The 23011-nt window shown below is 47.9% G+C and overlaps 1 protein-coding gene across 1 annotated transcript in view; it reads right to left on the bottom strand.

The window, feature by feature from the left end:
• Positions 1-22205, bottom strand: part of LOC123491371 (dedicator of cytokinesis protein 1-like) — a 174576-nt gene extending 152371 nt beyond the window's left edge. The window contains 1 exon segment of the mRNA XM_045221937.1: positions 22197-22205. Within this exon segment, the coding sequence (XP_045077872.1) occupies positions 22197-22205 (9 nt within the window).
• Between the last annotated feature and the right edge of the window lie 806 nt (positions 22206-23011).

Genomic DNA, 23011 nt, shown 5'->3' with positions numbered 1-23011 from the left:
AGAGGGAAGGGCTATAGAGACTACCTGGCTGACTGAAGTTGTACTGTCTTACAAGAGGGAAGGGCTATAGAGACTACCTGGCTGACTGAAGTTGTACTGTCTTACAAGAGGGAAGGGCTATAGAGACTACCTGGCTGACTGAAGTTGTACTGTCTTACAAGAGGGAAGGGCTATAGAGACTACCAGGCTGACTGAAGCTGCTCTGTCTCAAGAGGGAAGGGCTATAGAGACTACCTGGCTGACTGAAGTTGTACTGTCTTACAAGAGGGAAGGGCTATAGAGACTACCAGGCTGACTGAAGTTGTACTGTCTTACAAGAGGGAAGGGCTATAGAGACTACCTGGCTGACTGAAGTTGTACTGTCTTACAAGAGGGAAGGGCTATAGAGACTACCTGGCTGACTGAAGCTGCTCTGTCTCAAGAGGGAAGGGCTATAGAGACTACCTGGCTGACTGAAGCTGCTCTGTCTTACAAGAGGGAAGGGCTATAGAGACTACCTGGCTGACTGAAGCTGCTCTGTCTCAAGAGGGAAGGGCTATAGAGACTACCTGGCTGACTGAAGCTGTACTGTCTTACAAGAGGGAAGGGCTATAGAGACTACCTGGCTGACTGAAGTTGTACTGTCTTACAAGAGGGAAGGGCTATAGAGACTACCTGGCTGACTGAAGCTGCTCTGTCTCAAGAGGGAAAGGGCTATAGAGACTACCTGGCTGACTGAAGCTGCTCTGTCTTACAAGAGGGAAGGGCTATAGAGACTACCTGGCTGACTGAAGCTGCTCTGTCTTACAAGAGGGAAGGGCTATAGAGACTACCTGGCTGACTGAAGTTGTACTGTCTTACAAGAGGGAAGGGCTATAGAGACTACCTGGCTGACTGAAGTTGTACTGTCTTACAAGAGGGAAGGGCTATAGAGACTACCTGGCTGACTGAAGCTGCTCTGTCTTACAAGAGGGAAGGGCTATAGAGACTACCTGGCTGACTGAAGCTGCTCTGTCTTACAAGAGGGAAGGGCTATAGAGACTACCTGGCTGACTGAAGTTGTACTGTCTTACAAGAGGGAAGGGCTATAGAGACTACCTGGCTGACTGAAGTTGTACTGTCTTACAAGAGGGAAGGGCTATAGAGACTACCTGGCTGACTGAAGTTGTACTGTCTTACAAGAGGGAAGGGCTATAGAGACTACCTGGCTGACTGAAGTTGTACTGTCTTACAAGAGGGAAGGGCTATAGAGACTACCTGGCTGACTGAAGTTGTACTGTCTTACAAGAGGGAAGGGCTATAGAGACTACCTGGCTGACTGAAGTTGTACTGTCTTACAAGAGGGAAGGGCTATAGAGACTACCTGGCTGACTGAAGTTGTACTGTCTTACAAGAGGGAAGGGCTATAGAGACTACCTGGCTGACTGAAGTTGTACTGTCTTACAAGAGGGAAGGGCTATAGAGACTACCTGGCTGACTGAAGTTGTACTGTCTTACAAGAGGGAAGGGCTATAGAGACTACCTGGCTGACTGAAGTTGTACTGTCTTACAAGAGGGAAGGGCTATAGAGACTACCTGGCTGACTGAAGTTGTACTGTCTTACAAGAGGGAAGGGCTATAGAGACTACCTGGCTGACTGAAGTTGTACTGTCTTACAAGAGGGAAGGGCTATAGAGACTACCTGGCTGACTGAAGTTGTACTGTCTACAAGAGGGAAGGGCTATAGAGACTACCTGGCTGACTGAAGTTGTACTGTCTTACAAGAGGGAAGGGCTATAGAGACTACCTGGCTGACTGAAGTTGTACTGTCTTACAAGAGGGAAGGGCTAAGAGACTACCTGGCTGACTGAAGTTGTACTGTCTTACAAGAGGGAAGGGCTATAGAGACTACCTGGCTGACTGAAGTTGTACTGTCTTACAAGAGGGAAGGGCTATAGAGACTACCTGGCTGACCGAAGTTGTACTGTCTTACAAGAGGGAAGGGCTATAGAGACTACCTGGCTGACTGAAGTTGTACTGTCTACAAGAGGGAAGGGCTATAGAGACTACCTGGCTGACTGAAGCTGCACTGTCTTACAAGAGGGAAGGGCTATAGAGACTACCTGGCTGACTGAAGCTGCTCTGTCTACAAGAGGGAAGGGCTATAGAGACTACCTGGCTGACTGAAGTTGTACTGTCTTACAAGAGGGAAGGGCTATAGAGACTACCTGGCTGACTGAAGCTGCTCTGTCTTACAAGAGGGAAGGGCTATAGAGACTACCTGGCTGACTGAAGTTGTACTGTCTACAAGAGGGAAGGGCTATAGAGACTACCTGGCTGACTGAAGTTGTACTGTCTTACAAGAGGGAAGGGCTATAGAGACTACCTGGCTGACTGAAGTTGCTCTGTCTTACAAGAGGGGAAGGGCTATAGAGACTACCTGGCTGACTGAAGTTGTACTGTCTTACAAGAGGGAAGGGCTATAGAGACTACCTGGCTGACTGAAGCTGCTCTGTCTTACAAGAGGGAAGGGCTATAGAGACTACCTGGCTGACTGAAGTTGTACTGTCTTACAAGAGGGAAGGGCTATAGAGACTACCTGGCTGACTGAAGTTGTACTGTCTTACAAGAGGGAAGGGCTATAGAGACTACCTGGCTGACTGAAGCTGTACTGTCTTACAAGAGGGAAGGGCTATAGAGACTACCTGGCTGACTGAAGCTGCTCTGTCTTACAAGAGGGGAAGGGCTATAGAGACTACCTGGCTGACTGAAGTTGTACTGTCTTACAAGAGGGAAGGGCTATAGAGACTACCTGGCTGACTGAAGTTGTACTGTCTTACAAGAGGGAAGGGCTATAGAGACTACCTGGCTGACTGAAGCTGCTCTGTCTTACAAGAGGGAAGGGCTATAGAGACTACCTGGCTGACTGAAGTTGTACTGTCTTACAAGAGGGAAGGGCTATAGAGACTACCTGGCTGACTGAAGTTGTACTGTCTTACAAGAGGGAAGGGCTATAGAGACTACCTGGCTGACTGAAGCTGCTCTGTCTTACAAGAGGAAGGGCTATAGAGACTACCTGGCTGACTGAAGCTGCTCTGTCTTACAAGAGGGAAGGGCTATAGAGACTACCTGGCTGACTGAAGTTGTACTGTCTTACAAGAGGGAAGGGCTATAGAGACTACCTGGCTGACTGAAGTTGTACTGTCTTACAAGAGGGAAGGGCTATAGAGACTACCTGGCTGACTGAAGCTGCTCTGTCTTACAAGAGGGAAGGGCTATAGAGACTACCTGGCTGACTGAAGCTGTTCTGTCTTACAAGAGGGAAGGGCTATAGAGACTACCTGGCTGACTGAAGTTGTACTGTCTTACAAGAGGGAAGGGCTATAGAGACTACCTGGCTGACTGAAGTTGTACTGTCTTACAAGAGGGAAGGGCTATAGAGACTACCTGGCTGACTGAAGTTGTACTGTCTTACAAGAGGGAAGGGCTATAGAGACTACCTGGCTGACTGAAGTTGTACTGTCTTACAAGAGGGAAGGGCTATAGAGACTACCTGGCTGACTGAAGTTGTACTGTCTTACAAGAGGGAAGGGCTATAGAGACTACCTGGCTGACTGAAGTTGTACTGTCTTACAAGAGGGAAGGGCTATAGAGACTACCTGGCTGACTGAAGTTGTACTGTCTTACAAGAGGGAAGGGCTATAGAGACTACCTGGCTGACTGAAGTTGTACTGTCTTACAAGAGGGAAGGGCTATAGAGACTACCTGGCTGACTGAAGTTGTACTGTCTTACAAGAGGGAAGGGCTATAGAGACTACCTGGCTGACTGAAGTTGTACTGTCTTACAAGAGGGAAGGGCTATAGAGACTACCTGGCTGACTGAAGTTGTACTGTCTTACAAGAGGGAAGGGCTATAGAGACTACCTGGCTGACTGAAGTTGTACTGTCTTACAAGAGGGAAGGGCTATAGAGACTACCTGGCTGACTGAAGTTGTACTGTCTTCAAGAGGGAAGGGCTATAGAGACTACCTGGCTGACTGAAGTTGTACTGTCTTACAAGAGGGAAGGGCTATAGAGACTACCTGGCTGACTGAAGTTGTACTGTCTTACAAGAGGGAAGGGCTATAGAGACTACCTGGCTGACTGAAGCTGTACTGTCTTACAAGAGGGAAGGGCTATAGAGACTACCTGGCTGACTGAAGTTGTACTGTCTTACAAGAGGGAAGGGCTATAGAGACTACCTGGCTGACTGAAGTTGTACTGTCTTACAAGAGGGAAGGGCTATAGAGACTACCTGGCTGACTGAAGCTGTACTGTCTCAAGAGGGAAGGGCTATAGAGACTACCTGGCTGACTGAAGCTGTACTGTCTTACAAGAGGGAAGGGCTATAGAGACTACCTGGCTGACTGAAGCTGCTCTGTCTTACAAGAGGGAAGGGCTATAGAGACTACCTGGCTGACTGAAGTTGTACTGTCTTACAAGAGGGAAGGGCTATAGAGACTACCTGGCTGACTGAAGCTGCTCTGTCTCAAGAGGGAAGGGCTATAGAGACTACCTGGCTGACTGAAGTTGTACTGTCTCAAGAGGGAAGGGCTATAGAGACTACCTGGCTGACTGAAGTTGTACTGTCTTACAAGAGGGAAGGGCTATAGAGACTACCTGGCTGACTGAAGCTGCTCTGTCTTACAAGAGGGAAGGGCTATAGAGACTACCTGGCTGACTGAAGTTGTACTGTCTTACAAGAGGGAAGGGCTATAGAGACTACCTGGCTGACTGAAGCTGCTCTGTCTTACAAGAGGGAAGGGCTATAGAGACTACCTGGCTGACTGAAGTTGTACTGTCTTACAAGAGGGAAGGGCTATAGAGACTACCTGGCTGACTGAAGTTGTACTGTCTTACAAGAGGGAAGGGCTATAGAGACTACCTGGCTGACTGAAGCTGCTCTGTCTTACAAGAGGGAAGGGCTATAGAGACTACCTGGCTGACTGAAGCTGCTCTGTCTCAAGAGGGAAGGGCTATAGAGACTACCTGGCTGACTGAAGCTGCTCTGTCTTACAAGAGGGAAGGGCTATAGAGACTACCTGGCTGACTGAAGTTGTACTGTCTTACAAGAGGGAAGGGCTATAGAGACTACCTGGCTGACTGAAGTTGTACTGTCTTACAAGAGGGAAGGGCTATAGAGACTACCTGGCTGACTGAAGTTGTACTGTCTTACAAGAGGGAAGGGCTATAGAGACTACCTGGCTGACTGAAGTTGCTCTGTCTTACAAGAGGGAAGGGCTATAGAGACTACCTGGCTGACTGAAGTTGTACTGTCTTACAAGAGGGAAGGGCTATAGAGACTACCTGGCTGACTGAAGTTGCTCTGTCTTACAAGAGGGAAGGGCTATAGAGACTACCTGGCTGACTGAAGCTGCTCTGTCTTACAAGAGGGAAGGGCTATAGAGACTACCTGGCTGACCGAAGCTGCTCTGTCTTACAAGAGGGAAGGGCTATAGAGACTACCAGGCTGACTGAAGTTGTACTGTCTTACAAGAGGGAAGGGCTATAGAGACTACCTGGCTGACTGAAGTTGTACTGTCTTACAAGAGGGAAGGGCTATAGAGACTACCTGGCTGACTGAAGTTGTACTGTCTTACAAGAGGGAAGGGCTATAGAGACTACCTGGCTGACTGAAGTTGTACTGTCTTACAAGAGGGAAGGGCTATAGAGACTACCTGGCTGACTGAAGTTGTACTGTCTTACAAGAGGGAAGGGCTATAGAGACTACCTGGCTGACTGAAGTTGTACTGTCTCAAGAGGGAAGGGCTATAGAGACTACCTGGCTGACTGAAGCTGTACTGTCTTACAAGAGGGAAGGGCTATAGAGACTACCTGGCTGACTGAAGCTGCTCTGTCTTACAAGAGGGAAGGGCTATAGAGACTACCTGGCTGACTGAAGTTGTACTGTCTTACAAGAGGGAAGGGCTATAGAGACTACCTGGCTGACTGAAGCTGCTCTGTCTCAAGAGGGAAGGGCTATAGAGACTACCTGGCTGACTGAAGTTGTACTGTCTCAAGAGGGAAGGGCTATAGAGACTACCTGGCTGACTGAAGTTGTACTGTCTTACAAGAGGGAAGGGCTATAGAGACTACCTGGCTGACTGAAGCTGCTCTGTCTTACAAGAGGGAAGGGCTATAGAGACTACCTGGCTGACTGAAGTTGTACTGTCTTACAAGAGGGAAGGGCTATAGAGACTACCTGGCTGACTGAAGCTGCTCTGTCTTACAAGAGGGAAGGGCTATAGAGACTACCTGGCTGACTGAAGTTGTACTGTCTTACAAGAGGGGAAGGGCTATAGAGACTACCTGGCTGACTGAAGTTGTACTGTCTTACAAGAGGGAAGGGCTATAGAGACTACCTGGCTGACTGAAGCTGCTCTGTCTTACAAGAGGGAAGGGCTATAGAGACTACCTGGCTGACTGAAGCTGCTCTGTCTCAAGAGGGAAGGGCTATAGAGACTACCTGGCTGACTGAAGCTGCTCTGTCTTACAAGAGGGAAGGGCTATAGAGACTACCTGGCTGACTGAAGTTGTACTGTCTTACAAGAGGGAAGGGCTATAGAGACTACCTGGCTGACTGAAGTTGTACTGTCTTACAAGAGGGAAGGGCTATAGAGACTACCTGGCTGACTGAAGTTGTACTGTCTTACAAGAGGGAAGGGCTATAGAGACTACCTGGCTGACTGAAGTTGCTCTGTCTTACAAGAGGGAAGGGCTATAGAGACTACCTGGCTGACTGAAGTTGTACTGTCTTACAAGAGGGAAGGGCTATAGAGACTACCTGGCTGACTGAAGTTGTACTGTCTTACAAGAGGGAAGGGCTATAGAGACTACCTGGCTGACTGAAGTTGTACTGTCTTACAAGAGGGAAGGGCTATAGAGACTACCTGGCTGACTGAAGTTGTACTGTCTTACAAGAGGGAAGGGCTATAGAGACTACCTGGCTGACTGAAGTTGCTCTGTCTTACAAGAGGGAAGGGCTATAGAGACTACCTGGCTGACTGAAGTTGTACTGTCTTACAAGAGGGAAGGGCTATAGAGACTACCTGGCTGACTGAAGTTGCTCTGTCTTACAAGAGGGAAGGGCTATAGAGACTACCTGGCTGACTGAAGTTGCTCTGTCTTACAAGAGGGAAGGGCTATAGAGACTACCTGGCTGACTGAAGCTGCTCTGTCTTACAAGAGGGAAGGGCTATAGAGACTACCTGGCTGACTGAAGTTGTACTGTCTTACAAGAGGGAAGGGCTATAGAGACTACCTGGCTGACTGAAGTTGTACTGTCTTACAAGAGGGAAGGGCTATAGAGACTACCTGGCTGACTGAAGTTGTACTGTCTTACAAGAGGGAAGGGCTATAGAGACTACCTGGCTGACTGAAGTTGTACTGTCTTACAAGAGGGAAGGGCTATAGAGACTACCTGGCTGACTGAAGTTGTACTGTCTTACAAGAGGGAAGGGCTATAGAGACTACCTGGCTGACTGAAGTTGTACTGTCTCAAGAGGGAAGGGCTATAGAGACTACCTGGCTGACTGAAGCTGTACTGTCTTACAAGAGGGAAGGGCTATAGAGACTACCTGGCTGACTGAAGCTGCTCTGTCTTACAAGAGGGAAGGGCTATAGAGACTACCTGGCTGACTGAAGTTGTACTGTCTTACAAGAGGGAAGGGCTATAGAGACTACCTGGCTGACTGAAGCTGCTCTGTCTCAAGAGGGAAGGGCTATAGAGACTACCTGGCTGACTGAAGTTGTACTGTCTCAAGAGGGAAGGGCTATAGAGACTACCTGGCTGACTGAAGTTGTACTGTCTTACAAGAGGGAAGGGCTATAGAGACTACCTGGCTGACTGAAGCTGCTCTGTCTTACAAGAGGGAAGGGCTATAGAGACTACCTGGCTGACTGAAGTTGTACTGTCTTACAAGAGGGAAGGGCTATAGAGACTACCTGGCTGACTGAAGCTGTACTGTCTTACAAGAGGGAAGGGCTATAGAGACTACCTGGCTGACTGAAGTTGTACTGTCTTACAAGAGGGAAGGGCTATAGAGACTACCTGGCTGACTGAAGTTGTACTGTCTTACAAGAGGGAAGGGCTATAGAGACTACCTGGCTGACTGAAGCTGCTCTGTCTTACAAGAGGGAAGGGCTATAGAGACTACCTGGCTGACTGAAGCTGCTCTGTCTCAAGAGGGAAGGGCTATAGAGACTACCTGGCTGACTGAAGCTGCTCTGTCTTACAAGAGGGAAGGGCTATAGAGACTACCTGGCTGACTGAAGTTGTACTGTCTTACAAGAGGGAAGGGCTATAGAGACTACCTGGCTGACTGAAGTTGTACTGTCTTACAAGAGGGAAGGGCTATAGAGACTACCTGGCTGACTGAAGTTGTACTGTCTTACAAGAGGGAAGGGCTATAGAGACTACCTGGCTGACTGAAGTTGCTCTGTCTTACAAGAGGGAAGGGCTATAGAGACTACCTGGCTGACTGAAGTTGTACTGTCTTACAAGAGGGAAGGGCTATAGAGACTACCTGGCTGACTGAAGTTGCTCTGTCTTACAAGAGGGAAGGGCTATAGAGACTACCTGGCTGACTGAAGCTGCTCTGTCTTACAAGAGGGAAGGGCTATAGAGACTACCTGGCTGACTGAAGCTGCTCTGTCTTACAAGAGGGAAGGGCTATAGAGACTACCAGGCTGACTGAAGTTGTACTGTCTTACAAGAGGGAAGGGCTATAGAGACTACCTGGCTGACTGAAGTTGTACTGTCTTACAAGAGGGAAGGGCTATAGAGACTACCTGGCTGACTGAAGTTGTACTGTCTTACAAGAGGAAGGGCTATAGAGACTACCTGGCTGACTGAAGTTGTACTGTCTTACAAGAGGGAAGGGCTATAGAGACTACCTGGCTGACTAAGTTGTACTGTCTTACAAGAGGGAAGGGCTATAGAGACTACCTGGCTGACTGAAGTTGTACTGTCTTACAAGAGGGAAGGGCTATAGAGACTACCTGGCTGACTGAAGTTGTACTGTCTTACAAGAGGGAAGGGCTATAGAGACTACCTGGCTGACTGAAGTTGTACTGTCTTACAAGAGGGAAGGGCTATAGAGACTACCTGGCTGACTGAAGTTGTACTGTCTTACAAGAGGGAAGGGCTATAGAGACTACCTGGCTGACTGAAGTTGTACTGTCTTACAAGAGGGAAGGGCTATAGAGACTACCTGGCTGACTGAAGTTGTACTGTCTTACAAGAGGGAAGGGCTATAGAGACTACCTGGCTGACTGAAGTTGTACTGTCTTACAAGAGGGAAGGGCTATAGAGACTACCTGGCTGACTGAAGTTGTACTGTCTTACAAGAGGGAAGGGCTATAGAGACTACCTGGCTGACTGAAGTTGTACTGTCTTACAAGAGGGAAGGGCTATAGAGACTACCTGGCTGACTGAAGTTGTACTGTCTTACAAGAGGGAAGGGCTATAGAGACTACCTGGCTGACTGAAGTTGTACTGTCTTACAAGAGGGAAGGGCTATAGAGACTACCTGGCTGACTGAAGTTGTACTGTCTTACAAGAGGGAAGGGCTATAGAGACTACCTGGCTGACTGAAGTTGTACTGTCTCAAGAGGGAAGGGGCTATAGAGACTACCTGGCTGACTGAAGTTGTACTGTCTTACAAGAGGGAAGGGCTATAGAGACTACCTGGCTGACTGAAGTTGTACTGTCTTACAAGAGGGAAGGGCTATAGAGACTACCTGGCTGACTGAAGTTGTACCGTCTTACAAGAGGGAAGGGCTATAGAGACTACCTGGCTGACTGAAGTTGTACTGTCTTACAAGAGGGAAGGGCTATAGAGACTACCTGGCTGACTGAAGTTGTACTGTCTTACAAGAGGAAGGGCTATAGAGACTACCTGGCTGACTGAAGTTGTACTGTCTCAAGAGGGAAGGGCTATAGAGACTACCTGGCTGACTGAAGCTGTACTGTCTTACAAGAGGGAAGGGCTATAGAGACTACCTGGCTGACTGAAGCTGCTCTGTCTTACAAGAGGGAAGGGCTATAGAGACTACCTGGCTGACTGAAGTTGTACTGTCTTACAAGAGGGAAGGGCTATAGAGACTACCTGGCTGACTGAAGCTGCTCTGTCTCAAGAGGGAAGGGCTATAGAGACTACCTGGCTGACTGAAGTTGTACTGTCTCAAGAGGGAAGGGCTATAGAGACTACCTGGCTGACTGAAGTTGTACTGTCTTACAAGAGGGAAGGGCTATAGAGACTACCTGGCTGACTGAAGCTGCTCTGTCTTACAAGAGGGAAGGGCTATAGAGACTACCTGGCTGACTGAAGTTGTACTGTCTTACAAGAGGGAAGGGCTATAGAGACTACCTGGCTGACTGAAGCTGCTCTGTCTTACAAGAGGGAAGGGCTATAGAGACTACCTGGCTGACTGAAGTTGTACTGTCTTACAAGAGGGAAGGGCTATAGAGACTACCTGGCTGACTGAAGTTGTACTGTCTTACAAGAGGGAAGGGCTATAGAGACTACCTGGCTGACTGAAGCTGCTCTGTCTTACAAGAGGGAAGGGCTATAGAGACTACCTGGCTGACTGAAGCTGCTCTGTCTCAAGAGGGAAGGGCTATAGAGACTACCTGGCTGACTGAAGCTGCTCTGTCTTACAAGAGGGAAGGGCTATAGAGACTACCTGGCTGACTGAAGTTGTACTGTCTTACAAGAGGGGAAGGGCTATAGAGACTACCTGGCTGACTGAAGTTGTACTGTCTTACAAGAGGGAAGGGCTATAGAGACTACCTGGCTGACTGAAGTTGTACTGTCTTACAAGAGGGAAGGGCTATAGAGACTACCTGGCTGACTGAAGTTGCTCTGTCTTACAAGAGGGAAGGGCTATAGAGACTACCTGGCTGACTGAAGTTGTACTGTCTTACAAGAGGGAAGGGCTATAGAGACTACCTGGCTGACTGAAGTTGCTCTGTCTTACAAGAGGGAAGGGCTATAGAGACTACCTGGCTGACTGAAGCTGCTCTGTCTTACAAGAGGGAAGGGCTATAGAGACTACCTGGCTGACTGAAGTTGTACTGTCTTACAAGAGGGAAGGGCTATAGAGACTACCTGGCTGACTGAAGCTGCTCTGTCTTACAAGAGGGAAGGGCTATAGAGACTACCTGGCTGACTGAAGTTGTACTGTCTTACAAGAGGGAAGGGCTATAGAGACTACCTGGCTGACTGAAGTTGTACTGTCTTACAAGAGGGAAGGGCTATAGAGACTACCTGGCTGACTGAAGCTGCTCTGTCTTACAAGAGGGAAGGGCTATAGAGACTACCTGGCTGACTGAAGCTGCTCTGTCTCAAGAGGGAAGGGCTATAGAGACTACCTGGCTGACTGAAGCTGCTCTGTCTTACAAGAGGGAAGGGCTATAGAGACTACCTGGCTGACTGAAGTTGTACTGTCTTACAAGAGGGAAGGGCTATAGAGACTACCTGGCTGACTGAAGTTGTACTGTCTTACAAGAGGGAAGGGCTATAGAGACTACCTGGCTGACTGAAGTTGTACTGTCTTACAAGAGGGAAGGGCTATAGAGACTACCTGGCTGACTGAAGTTGCTCTGTCTTACAAGAGGAAGGGCTATAGAGACTACCTGGCTGACTGAAGTTGTACTGTCTTACAAGAGGGAAGGGCTATAGAGACTACCTGGCTGACTGAAGTTGCTCTGTCTTACAAGAGGGAAGGGCTATAGAGACTACCTGGCTGACTGAAGCTGCTCTGTCTTACAAGAGGGAAGGGCTATAGAGACTACCTGGCTGACTGAAGCTGCTCTGTCTTACAAGAGGGAAGGGCTATAGAGACTACCAGGCTGACTGAAGTTGTACTGTCTTACAAGAGGGAAGGGCTATAGAGACTACCTGGCTGACTGAAGTTGTACTGTCTTACAAGAGGGAAGGGCTATAGAGACTACCTGGCTGACTGAAGTTGTACTGTCTTACAAGAGGGAAGGGCTATAGAGACTACCTGGCTGACTGAAGTTGTACTGTCTTACAAGAGGGAAGGGCTATAGAGACTACCTGGCTGACTGAAGTTGTACTGTCTTACAAGAGGGAAGGGCTATAGAGACTACCTGGCTGACTGAAGTTGTACTGTCTTACAAGAGGGAAGGGCTATAGAGACTACCTGGCTGACTGAAGTTGTACTGTCTTACAAGAGGGAAGGGCTATAGAGACTACCTGGCTGACTGAAGTTGTACTGTCTTACAAGAGGGAAGGGCTATAGAGACTACCTGGCTGACTGAAGTTGTACTGTCTTCCAAGAGGGAAGGGCTATAGAGACTACCTGGCTGACTGAAGTTGTACTGTCTTACAAGAGGGAAGGGCTATAGAGACTACCTGGCTGACTGAAGTTGTACTGTCTTACAAGAGGGAAGGGCTATAGAGACTACCTGGCTGACTGAAGCTGCTCTGTCTTACAAGAGGGAAGGGCTATAGAGACTACCTGGCTGACTGAAGCTGCTTTGTCTTACAAGAGGGAAGGGCTATAGAGACTACCTGGCTGACTGAAGCTGCTCTGTCTTACAAGAGGGAAGGGCTATAGAGACTACCTGGCTGACTGAAGTTGCTCTGTCTTACAAGAGGGAAGGGCTATAGAGACTACCTGGCTGACTGAAGCTGCTCTGTCTTACAAGAGGGAAGGGCTATAGAGACTACCTGGCTGACTGAAGTTGTACTGTCTTACAAGAGGGAAGGGCTATAGAGACTACCTGGCTGACTGAAGTTGTACTGTCTTACAAGAGGGAAGGGCTATAGAGACTACCTGGCTGACTGAAGTTGTACTGTCTTACAAGAGGGAAGGGGCTATAGAGACTACCAGGCTGACTGAAGTTGTACTGTCTTACAAGAGGGAAGGGCTATAGAGACTACCTGGCTGACTGAAGTTGTACTGTCTTACAAGAGGGAAGGGCTATAGAGACTACCTGGCTGACTGAAGTTGTACTGTCTTACAAGAGGGAAGGGCTATAGAGACTACCTGGCTGACTGAAGTTGTACTGTCTTACAAGAGGGAAGGGCTATAGAGACTACCTGGCTGACTGAAGTTGTACTGTCTTACAAGAGGGAAGGGCTATAGAGACTACCAGGCTGACTGAAGTTGTACTGTCTTACAAGAGGGAAGGGCTATAGAGACTACCTGGCTGACTGAAGTTGTACTGTCTTACAAGAGGGAAGGGGCTATAGAGACTACCTGGCTGACTGAAGTTGTACTGTCTTACAAGAGGGAAGGGCTATAGAGACTACCTGGCTGACTGAAGTTGCTCTGTCTTACAAGAGGGAAGGGCTATAGAGACTACCAGGCTGACTGAAGTTGTACTGTCTTACAAGAGGGAAGGGCTATAGAGACTACCTGGCTGACTGAAGTTGTACTGTCTTACAAGAGGGAAGGGCTATAGAGACTACCTGGCTGACTGAAGTTGTACTGTCTTACAAGAGGGAAGGGCTATAGAGACTACCTGGCTGACTGAAGTTGTACTGTCTTACAAGAGGGAAGGGCTATAGAGACTACCTGGCTGACTGAAGTTGCTCTGTCTTACAAGAGGGAAGGGCTATAGAGACTACCAGGCTGACTGAAGTTGCTCTGTCTTACAAGAGGGAAGGGCTATAGAGACTACCTGGCTGACTGAAGTTGCTCTGTCTTACAAGAGGGAAGGGCTATAGAGACTACCTGGCTGACTGAAGTTGTACTGTCTTACAAGAGGGAAGGGCTATAGAGACTACCTGGCTGACTGAAGCTGCTCTGTCTTACAAGAGGAAGGGCTATAGAGACTACCTGGCTGACTGAAGTTGTACTGTCTTACAAGAGGGAAGGGCTATAGAGACTACCTGGCTGACTGAAGTTGTACTGTCTTACAAGAGGGAAGGGCTATAGAGACTACCTGGCTGACTGAAGTTGTACTGTCTTACAAGAGGGAAGGGCTATAGAGACTACCTGGCTGACTGAAGTTGTACTGTCTTACAAGAGGGAAGGGCTATAGAGACTACCAGGCTGACTGAAGTTGTACTGTCTTACAAGAGGGAAGGGCTATAGAGACTACCTGGCTGACTGAAGTTGTACTGTCTTACAAGAGGGAAGGGCTATAGAGACTGCCTGGCTGACTGAAGTTGTACTGTCTTACAAGAGGGAAGGGCTATAGAGACTACCTGGCTGACTGAAGTTGTACTGTCTTACAAGAGGGAAGGGCTATAGAGACTACCTGGCTGACTGAAGTTGTACTGTCTTACAAGAGGGAAGGGCTATAGAGACTACCTGGCTGACTGAAGTTGTACTGTCTTACAAGAGGGAAGGGCTATAGAGACTACCTGGCTGACTGAAGTTGTACTGTCTTACAAGAGGGAAGGGCTATAGAGACTACCTGGCTGACTGAAGTTGTACTGTCTTACAAGAGGGAAGGGCTATAGAGACTACCTGGCTGACTGAAGTTGTACTGTCTTCCAAGAGGGAAGGGGCTATAGAGACTACCTGGCTGACTGAAGTTGTACTGTCTTACAAGAGGGAAGGGCTATAGAGACTACCTGGCTGACTGAAGTTGTACTGTCTTACAAGAGGGAAGGGCTATAGAGACTACCTGGCTGACTGAAGCTGCTCTGTCTTACAAGAGGGAAGGGCTATAGAGACTACCTGGCTGACTGAAGCTGCTTTGTCTTACAAGAGGGAAGGGCTATAGAGACTACCTGGCTGACTGAAGCTGCTCTGTCTTACAAGAGGAAGGGCTATAGAGACTACCTGGCTGACTGAAGTTGCTCTGTCTTACAAGAGGGAAGGGCTATAGAGACTACCTGGCTGACTGAAGCTGCTCTGTCTTACAAGAGGGAAGGGCTATAGAGACTACCTGGCTGACTGAAGTTGTACTGTCTTACAAGAGGGAAGGGCTATAGAGACTACCTGGCTGACTGAAGTTGTAATGTCTTACAAGAGGGAAGGGCTATAGAGACTACCTGGCTGACTGAAGTTGTACTGTCTTACAAGAGGGAAGGGCTATAGAGACTACCAGGCTGACTGAAGTTGTACTGTCTTACAAGAGGGAAGGGCTATAGAGACTACCTGGCTGACTGAAGTTGTACTGTCTTACAAGAGGGAAGGGCTATAGAGACTACCTGGCTGACTGAAGTTGTACTGTCTTACAAGAGGGAAGGGCTATAGAGACTACCTGGCTGACTGAAGTTGTACTGTCTTACAAGAGGGAAGGGCTATAGAGACTACCTGGCTGACTGAAGTTGTACTGTCTTACAAGAGGGAAGGGCTATAGAGACTACCAGGCTGACTGAAGTTGTACTGTCTTACAAGAGGGAAGGGCTATAGAGACTACCTGGCTGACTGAAGTTGTACTGTCTTACAAGAGGGAAGGGCTATAGAGACTACCTGGCTGACTGAAGTTGTACTGTCTTACAAGAGGGAAGGGCTATAGAGACTACCTGGCTGACTGAAGTTGCTCTGTCTTACAAGAGGGAAGGGCTATAGAGACTACCAGGCTGACTGAAGTTGTACTGTCTTACAAGAGGGAAGGGCTATAGAGACTACCTGGCTGACTGAAGTTGTACTGTCTTACAAGAGGGAAGGGCTATAGAGACTACCTGGCTGACTGAAGTTGTACTGTCTTACAAGAGGGAAGGGCTATAGAGACTACCTGGCTGACTGAAGTTGTACTGTCTTACAAGAGGGAAGGGCTATAGAGACTACCTGGCTGACTGAAGTTGCTCTGTCTTACAAGAGGGAAGGGCTATAGAGACTACCAGGCTGACTGAAGTTGCTCTGTCTTACAAGAGGGAAGGGCTATAGAGACTACCTGGCTGACTGAAGTTGCTCTGTCTTACAAGAGGGAAGGGCTATAGAGACTACCTGGCTGACTGAAGTTGTACTGTCTTACAAGAGGGAAGGGCTATAGAGACTACCTGGCTGACTGAAGCTGCTCTGTCTTACAAGAGGGAAGGGGCTATAGAGACTACCTGGCTGACTGAAGTTGTACTGTCTTACAAGAGGGAAGGGCTATAGAGACTACCTGGCTGACTGAAGTTGTACTGTCTTACAAGAGGGAAGGGGCTATAGAGACTACCTGGCTGACTGAAGCTGCTCTGTCTTACAAGAGGGAAGGGCTATAGAGACTACCTGGCTGACTGAAGTTGTACTGTCTTACAAGAGGGAAGGGCTATAGAGACTACAAGCCTGACTGTGTTAGATTGGAGGAGGATAGTGGTAGTAGAACAATGGGGAGTGGAAAAGTAAAATATGAACATGAAATGGACGGCAATTTCTATGATGTTTGGAAAAAAACATGCCGTTTTCAAGAGACTAATTAGCAGTAGAACAAGAGAATAGTAGGAGACGGATTGCCCACTGTTACCACAAGCAATACCGGATATTAGGCATGGATCAACAGTCTGAACAATGTATTCATTCAGATGGGATGTATCAACTAACTTCGACAGTGTCCCTGATATACTGGTATAGAACTACAGGACAATGGACCTGTAAAACCAATAACTAGAAACCAAGTTGAAATAATCAAAGACATTTGGGAAATTCCACAAGTTGTTTTTCTTAGAGAAGTTTTTCCCCCTTCGTATAGGTGCTGACATCTCAAAAACAGCTTAACAAAGAGAAGTTAATTAAACGTGAAACTGAATAATATAATAATATGCCATTTAGCAGACGCTTTTATCCAAAGCGACTTACAGTCATGTGTGCATACATTTTTACGTATGGGTGGTCCCGGGATCGAACCCATTACCCTGGCGTTACAAGCGCCATGCTCTACCAGCTGAGCCACAGAGGACCACAATATGCATGAGATGACATTACCATGATAAAAGTCTTGAGGTGTAGATAAGTTTTTAGACAGACAGACATTTTTTCCAGCTGGCTGCAGTGTAGCCCAACCTCAAAATACACGGTCTGCCACCAGTCAACATTTGACCACTAAGTAGAGTTCAGAATAAGCACACTTGACCTTTCTGGTGACACAAATACATCCTTTATAAATATATTGTTCCCCGAATGAAATACGTGCACAAATAGACATGGGATGTGTCCCACATAGTGCACTACTTTAGACCAGGACCCATGGGACTCAGGTCAAAAGTAGTGCACTATGTAGGAATAGGGTTGCCAGTTGGGACACGTGAATGACATTAATATTCAGAGACCATAACAGTCAAGACAGAACATGCCATAAGGCAAGTTCAGAGGCAGATCTTTCCTATTTTAGACATTTTCACCAGACTCCGAGAGAGAAGACTTTATATACTGCTCAGATTTCCCTTCCCTGGTCTCCCATAACTACAGCCTGAGAACGGAGCCCAATTAGACTAGGCTTGATTAGAAAGTAGTGTGAATGGATGCTGCTTATTCCATTCCTTATGTTCCTAACCGCTGAACAAAGGATCCAATTACTTGATAGCGAGGCAGATTAAGGAAGAGAGGAGGAAAACAGGAGGAGGAAACGAAAGAGGAAATTCACTAAAGAAAGAGAACTAGCCCAGCTGTCTCTCTTTCTAAATGACTGTGCTACAACAGACCAGTGTAGATTATTCCCCAAGAGAATAAGGCAGATTCAATTAGCACAGACTAGATTATTCCCCAAAGGAATAAATCAGATCAATCTAGCACAGACTAGATTATATTATTCCCCAAGGGAATACATCTGATTAATCTAGCACAGACTAGATTAGATTATTCCAGAGGGATTAAATCAGATGAATCTAGCACAGACTAGATTCAATTATTCCAGAGGGAATAAATCAAATTAATCTAGCACAGACTAGATTAGATTATCCCAAGGAATAAAGCAGATTGATCTAGCCAGAAAAGGACCACCCCCTCAGAGCCTGGTTCCTCTCTACCCAGTACAGCCAGAAGAGGACTGGCCACCCCTCAGAGCCTGGTTCCTCTCTACCCAGTACAGCCAGAAGAGGACTGACCACCCCTCAGAGCCTGGTTTCCTCTCTACCCAGTACAGCCAGTAGAGGACTGGCAACCCCTCAGAGCCTGGTTCCTCTCTACCCAGTACAGCCAGAAGAGGACTGGCCACCCCTCAGAGCCTGGTTCCTCTCTACCCAGTACAGCCAGGAGAGGACTGGCCACCCCTCAGAGCCTGGTTCCTCTCTACCCCTCAGAGCCTGGTTCCTCTCTACCCAGTACAGCCAGAAGAGGACTGGCCACCCCTCAGAGCCTGGTTCCTCTCTACCCAGTACAGCCAGGAGAGGACTGGCCACCCCCTCAGAGCCTGGTTCCTCTCTACCCAGTACAGCCAGAAGAGGACTGGCCACCCCTCAGAGCCTGGTTCCTCTCTACCCAGTACAGCCAGGAGAGGACTGACCACCCCTCAGAGCCTGGTTCCTCTCTACCCAGTACAGCCAGAAGAGGACTGGCCACCCCTCAGAGCCTGGTTCCTCTCTACCCAGTACAGCCAGGAGAGGACTGGCCACCCCTCAGAGCCTGGTTCCTCTCTACCCAGTACAGCCAGAAGAGGACTGGCCACCCTCAGAGCCTGGTTCCTCTCTACCCAGTACAGCCAGGAGAGGACTGACCACCCCTCAGAGCCTGGTTCCTCTGGTCTACCCAGTACAGCCAGAAGAGGACTGGCCACCCCTCAGAGCCTGGTTCCTCTCTACCCAGTACAGCCAGGAGAGGACTGGCCACCCTCAGAGCCTGGTTCCTCTCTACCCAGTACAGCCAGGAGAGGACTGGCCACCCCTCAGAGCCTGGTTCCTCTCTACCCAGTACAGCCAGGAGAGGACTGGCCACCCCCTCAGAGCCTGGTTCCTCTCTACCCAGTACAGCCAGGAGAGGACTGGTCACCCCTCAGAGCCTGGTTCCTCTCTACCCAGTACAACCAGGAGAGGACTGGCCACCCCTCAGAGCCTGGTTCCTCTCTACCAGTACAGCCAGGAGAGGACTGGCCACCCCTCAGAGCCTGGTTCCTCTCTACCCAGTACAGCCAGGAGAGGACTGGTCACCCTCAGAGCCTGGTTCCTCTCTACCCAGTACAGCCAGAAGAGGACTGGCCACCCCTCAGAGCCTGGTTCCTCTCTACCCAGTACTAGCCAGGAGAGGACTGGCCACCCCTCAGAGCCTGGTTCCTCTCTACCCAGTACAGCCAGGAGAGGACTGGCCACCCCTCAGAGCCTGGTTCCTCTCTACCCAGTACAGCCAGGAGAGGACTGGTCACCCCTCAGAGCCTGGTTCCTCTCTACCCAGTACAGCCAGGAGAGGACTGGCCACCCCTCAGAGCCTGGTTCCTCTCTACCCAGTACAGCCAGGAGAGGACTGGCCACCCCTCAGAGCCTGGTTCCTCTCTACCCAGTACAGCCAGAAGAGGACTGGCCACCCCTCAGAGCCTGGTTCCTCTCTACCCAGTACAGCCAGGAGAGGACTGGCCACCCCTCAGAACCTGGTTCCTCTCTACCCAGTACAGCCAGGAGAGGACTGGCCACCCCTCAGAGCCCAGTTAATTATTATTGAATCCCTCTGTGAACTATAACACCTTTACATTATTTAATTCCTCTGAACTATAACACCTTTACATTATTTAATTCCTGTGAACTATAACACCTTTACATTATTTAATTCCTGTGAACTATAACACCTTTACATTATTTAATTCCTGTGAACTATAACACCTTTACATTATTTAATCCCTCTGAACTATAACACCTTTACATTATTTAATTCCTCATTAACATACTGGTGGACAGATTTGAATGAACCTTAAAGGGGCCAATCTGCAGTTGCTACCATCCATAATAATAATATAATAATAATAAATAATAAGCCATTTGGCAGACACTTTTATCCAAAGCGACTTACAGTCATGTGTGCATACGTTTTTACGTATAGGTGGTCCCGGGATCGAACCCACTACCCTGGCGTTACAAGCGCCATGCTCTACCAATTGAGCTACAGAGGATAATTAATTAATTGATCCATACATCAATTAATGATATATACCCATTGATTCTTGAAGAATATAATTTATAAATGCCTCATGAGTTTAGTTCAACTGTCGTACCCCATCAGAACCCAAAATAGAAGCTTGTTTTACTGCAATAATTGTAGACAAACACTGTATAGACTCAAAACATGGTTCAAACTATCATTTTGATATTGTCAGTCGTTGCATCCAAATCTATGTCTATGAATTTCTCCATGCCCGTCACTTAGCTTTTTACCAAACAGAGGCGGGCAGTCACTTGGTTAATGTTTCAACTACGGATTGCCCCTTTAAGCTTCATTCCAAACCAACGTAAGTGCTGCTTTTGCCACCGGGGCTGGTAATGGAGGGAAAATCCATTACGGCAAATTAAATGGAGCTGATAGGTTGAGTCCCCAAATAGCACCTTATTCCCTTTATAGTGCACTACTTTTGACTGGGGCCCATAAAGAATAGAGGGCAATTTGGGAAGTAGCCTAATCTATTCTCCACATCTCTCTCTGTTGATGTGTTCACCAAGTACAGAGTACTGTACAACACCTCCTCACTGAAAAGGAGCAAGACCTCTGAATTTACAACAATTAGTCTACAATTAAATGTAAAAGTGGTTCCAGAACGTAGTGTACCTGTTTTTGCAGTAAACAAGACAATAATGGGGAACTAATGGAAAAAGTTAACTCCGCAATCTAGACTTGAGGTATTAACTTTAAGTTTTTCTCAGGAACTTGATGAGTGAACTTAAACAGCATCAAGCCTCAGTGTTTCTTACCCCTCTAGCCTGTCTCAGTGTTTCTTACCCCTCTAGCCTGTCTCAGTGTTTCTTACCCCTCTAGCCTGTCTCAGTGTTTCTTACCCCTCTAGCCTGTCTCAGTGTTTCTTACCCCTCTAGCCTGCCTCAGTGTTTCTTACCCCTCTAGCCTGTCTCAGTGTTTCTTACCCCTCTAGCCTGTCTCAGTGTTTCTTACCCCTCTAGCCTGTCTCAGTGTTTCTTACCCCTCTAGCCTGTCTCAGTGTTTCTTACCCCTCTAGCCTGTCTCAGTGTTTCTTACCCCTCTAGCCTGTCTCAGTGTTTCTTACCCCTCTAGCCTGTCTCAGTGTTTCTTACCCCTCTAGCCTGTCTCAGTGTTTCTTACCCCTCTAGCCTGTCTCGGTGTTTCTTACCCCTCTAGCCTGTCTCAGTGTTTCTTACCCCTCTAGCCTGTCTCGGTGTTTCTTACCCCTCTAGCCTGCCTCAGTGTTTCTTACCCCTCTAGCCTGTCTCAGTGTTTCTTACCCCTCTAGCCTGTCTCAGTGTTTCTTACCCCTCTAGCCTGTCTCAGTGTTTCTTACCCCTCTAGCCTGTCTCAGTGTTTCTTACCCCTCTAGCCTGTCTCAGTGTTTCTTACCCCTCTAGCCTGTCTCAGTGTTTCTTACCCCTCTAGCCTGTCTCAGTGTTTCTTACCCCTCTAGCCTGTCTCAGTGTTTCTTACCCCTCTAGCCTGTCTCAAGTGAGAGCTAAAGCGGTGCTCACATACCCACACACACACACACGCACGCTAGGGCTGACCCCATTTAGTCGACTGGTCGATGGTTTGGACGACAGGCTGTTGGTCGACCAAGACTTCTTTAGTCCAGCAGTGGCTCATTTATAAAATAATGTTATTGCGGAGGCCGAGGGGGTGGTACACCTGTCTGATTCACACCTGTCTGAGTGGACTAATCCATTGTGGAGGCCGCGGGGGTGGCACACCTGTCTGATTCACACCTGTCTGAGTGGACTAATCCATTGCGGAGGCCGAGGGGGGTGGCACACCTGTCTGATTCACACCTGTCTGAGTGGACTAATCCATTGCGGAGGCCGCGGGGGTGGCACACCTGTCTGATTCACACCTGTCTGAGTGGACTAATCCATTGCGGAGGCCGTGGGGTGGCACACCTGTCTGATTCACACCTGTCTGAGTGGACTAATCCATTGCGGAGGCCGTGGGGGTGGCACACCTGTCTGATTCACACCTGTCTGAGTGGACTAATCCATTGCGGAGGCTGCGGGGGTGGTACACCTGTCTGATTCACACCTGTCTGAGTGGACTAATCCATTGCGGAGGCCGAGGGGGTGGCACACCAGTACCACCAGCAGTATATTTACCCTTAATTACCATAATTTATCATCTACACTGTTTGTTTGGTTACAGTCATTTCTGTTAATGCATTCATTATATTATTATTATTATTATTATAATTACAGTCTTACCGTTGTCATTATAGGAGCTAACAACCTAGGCTACACTATATTTGAGAATATTTTGTTTATTTAATTCTATGAGTTGTCAATGTATTAATTGTCTTCTGTTTGGAGGCCTAAAAATGTGCCCATTTGGGGATCTGATACTATTTCTGATTGTCTTAACTCATCATCACTGTGGAGATTCTCAAAGTCATTTTTTCCTCGCACCAAACAGCAAGTAAACAAAGTCTGTTTTTACATTTAATTATTAATTTTTTTTGTCATTTAGCAGACGCTCTTATCCAGAGCGACTTACGGGAGCAGTTAGGGATAAGTGCCTTGCTCAAGGGCACGTCGACAGATTTTTCACCTAGTTGGCTCGGGGATTAGAACCAGCGACCTTTCGGTTACTGGCACAACGCTCTTAACCACTAAGCTACCTGAGACAATAGTTCCTCAACGTAGTCTATTTGAAAACTTCTTCCAGGTCTCTCCCTTTTGATAACCACTCAGCATGAAAGTGGATTTCTTTTTTAATGCTCTGATCTGGTGGAAACGTCATAGAATAGGCCTACCTGATTACTTCTTATCCCTTGCGCAAAATAGCCTACAGCTGTGTCTGTCAGGAGCTCACTGGCATGAGAAACTCTGAGGGCCCAGAATATTTTATACAATGTTGCAAGTTTGCTTGAACGATCGGGCTGGACCATGTTAATAGTTGATACAATGTTTCAAGTTCCTTGCAGACAGGCCATGGCCAATGTGATTTATAGGATATTTATTATTATCAGGATATTTTCTACCTGCAGGCTGCAATGTTTTTATCTGTTGGTTTCTGTAGG

This window comes from Coregonus clupeaformis, chromosome 1, assembly GCF_020615455.1.
Source record: "Coregonus clupeaformis isolate EN_2021a chromosome 1, ASM2061545v1, whole genome shotgun sequence".
Classification (NCBI taxonomy): domain Eukaryota; kingdom Metazoa; phylum Chordata; class Actinopteri; order Salmoniformes; family Salmonidae; genus Coregonus; species Coregonus clupeaformis.
This window is presented reverse-complemented; position numbering and strand designations above follow the sequence as displayed.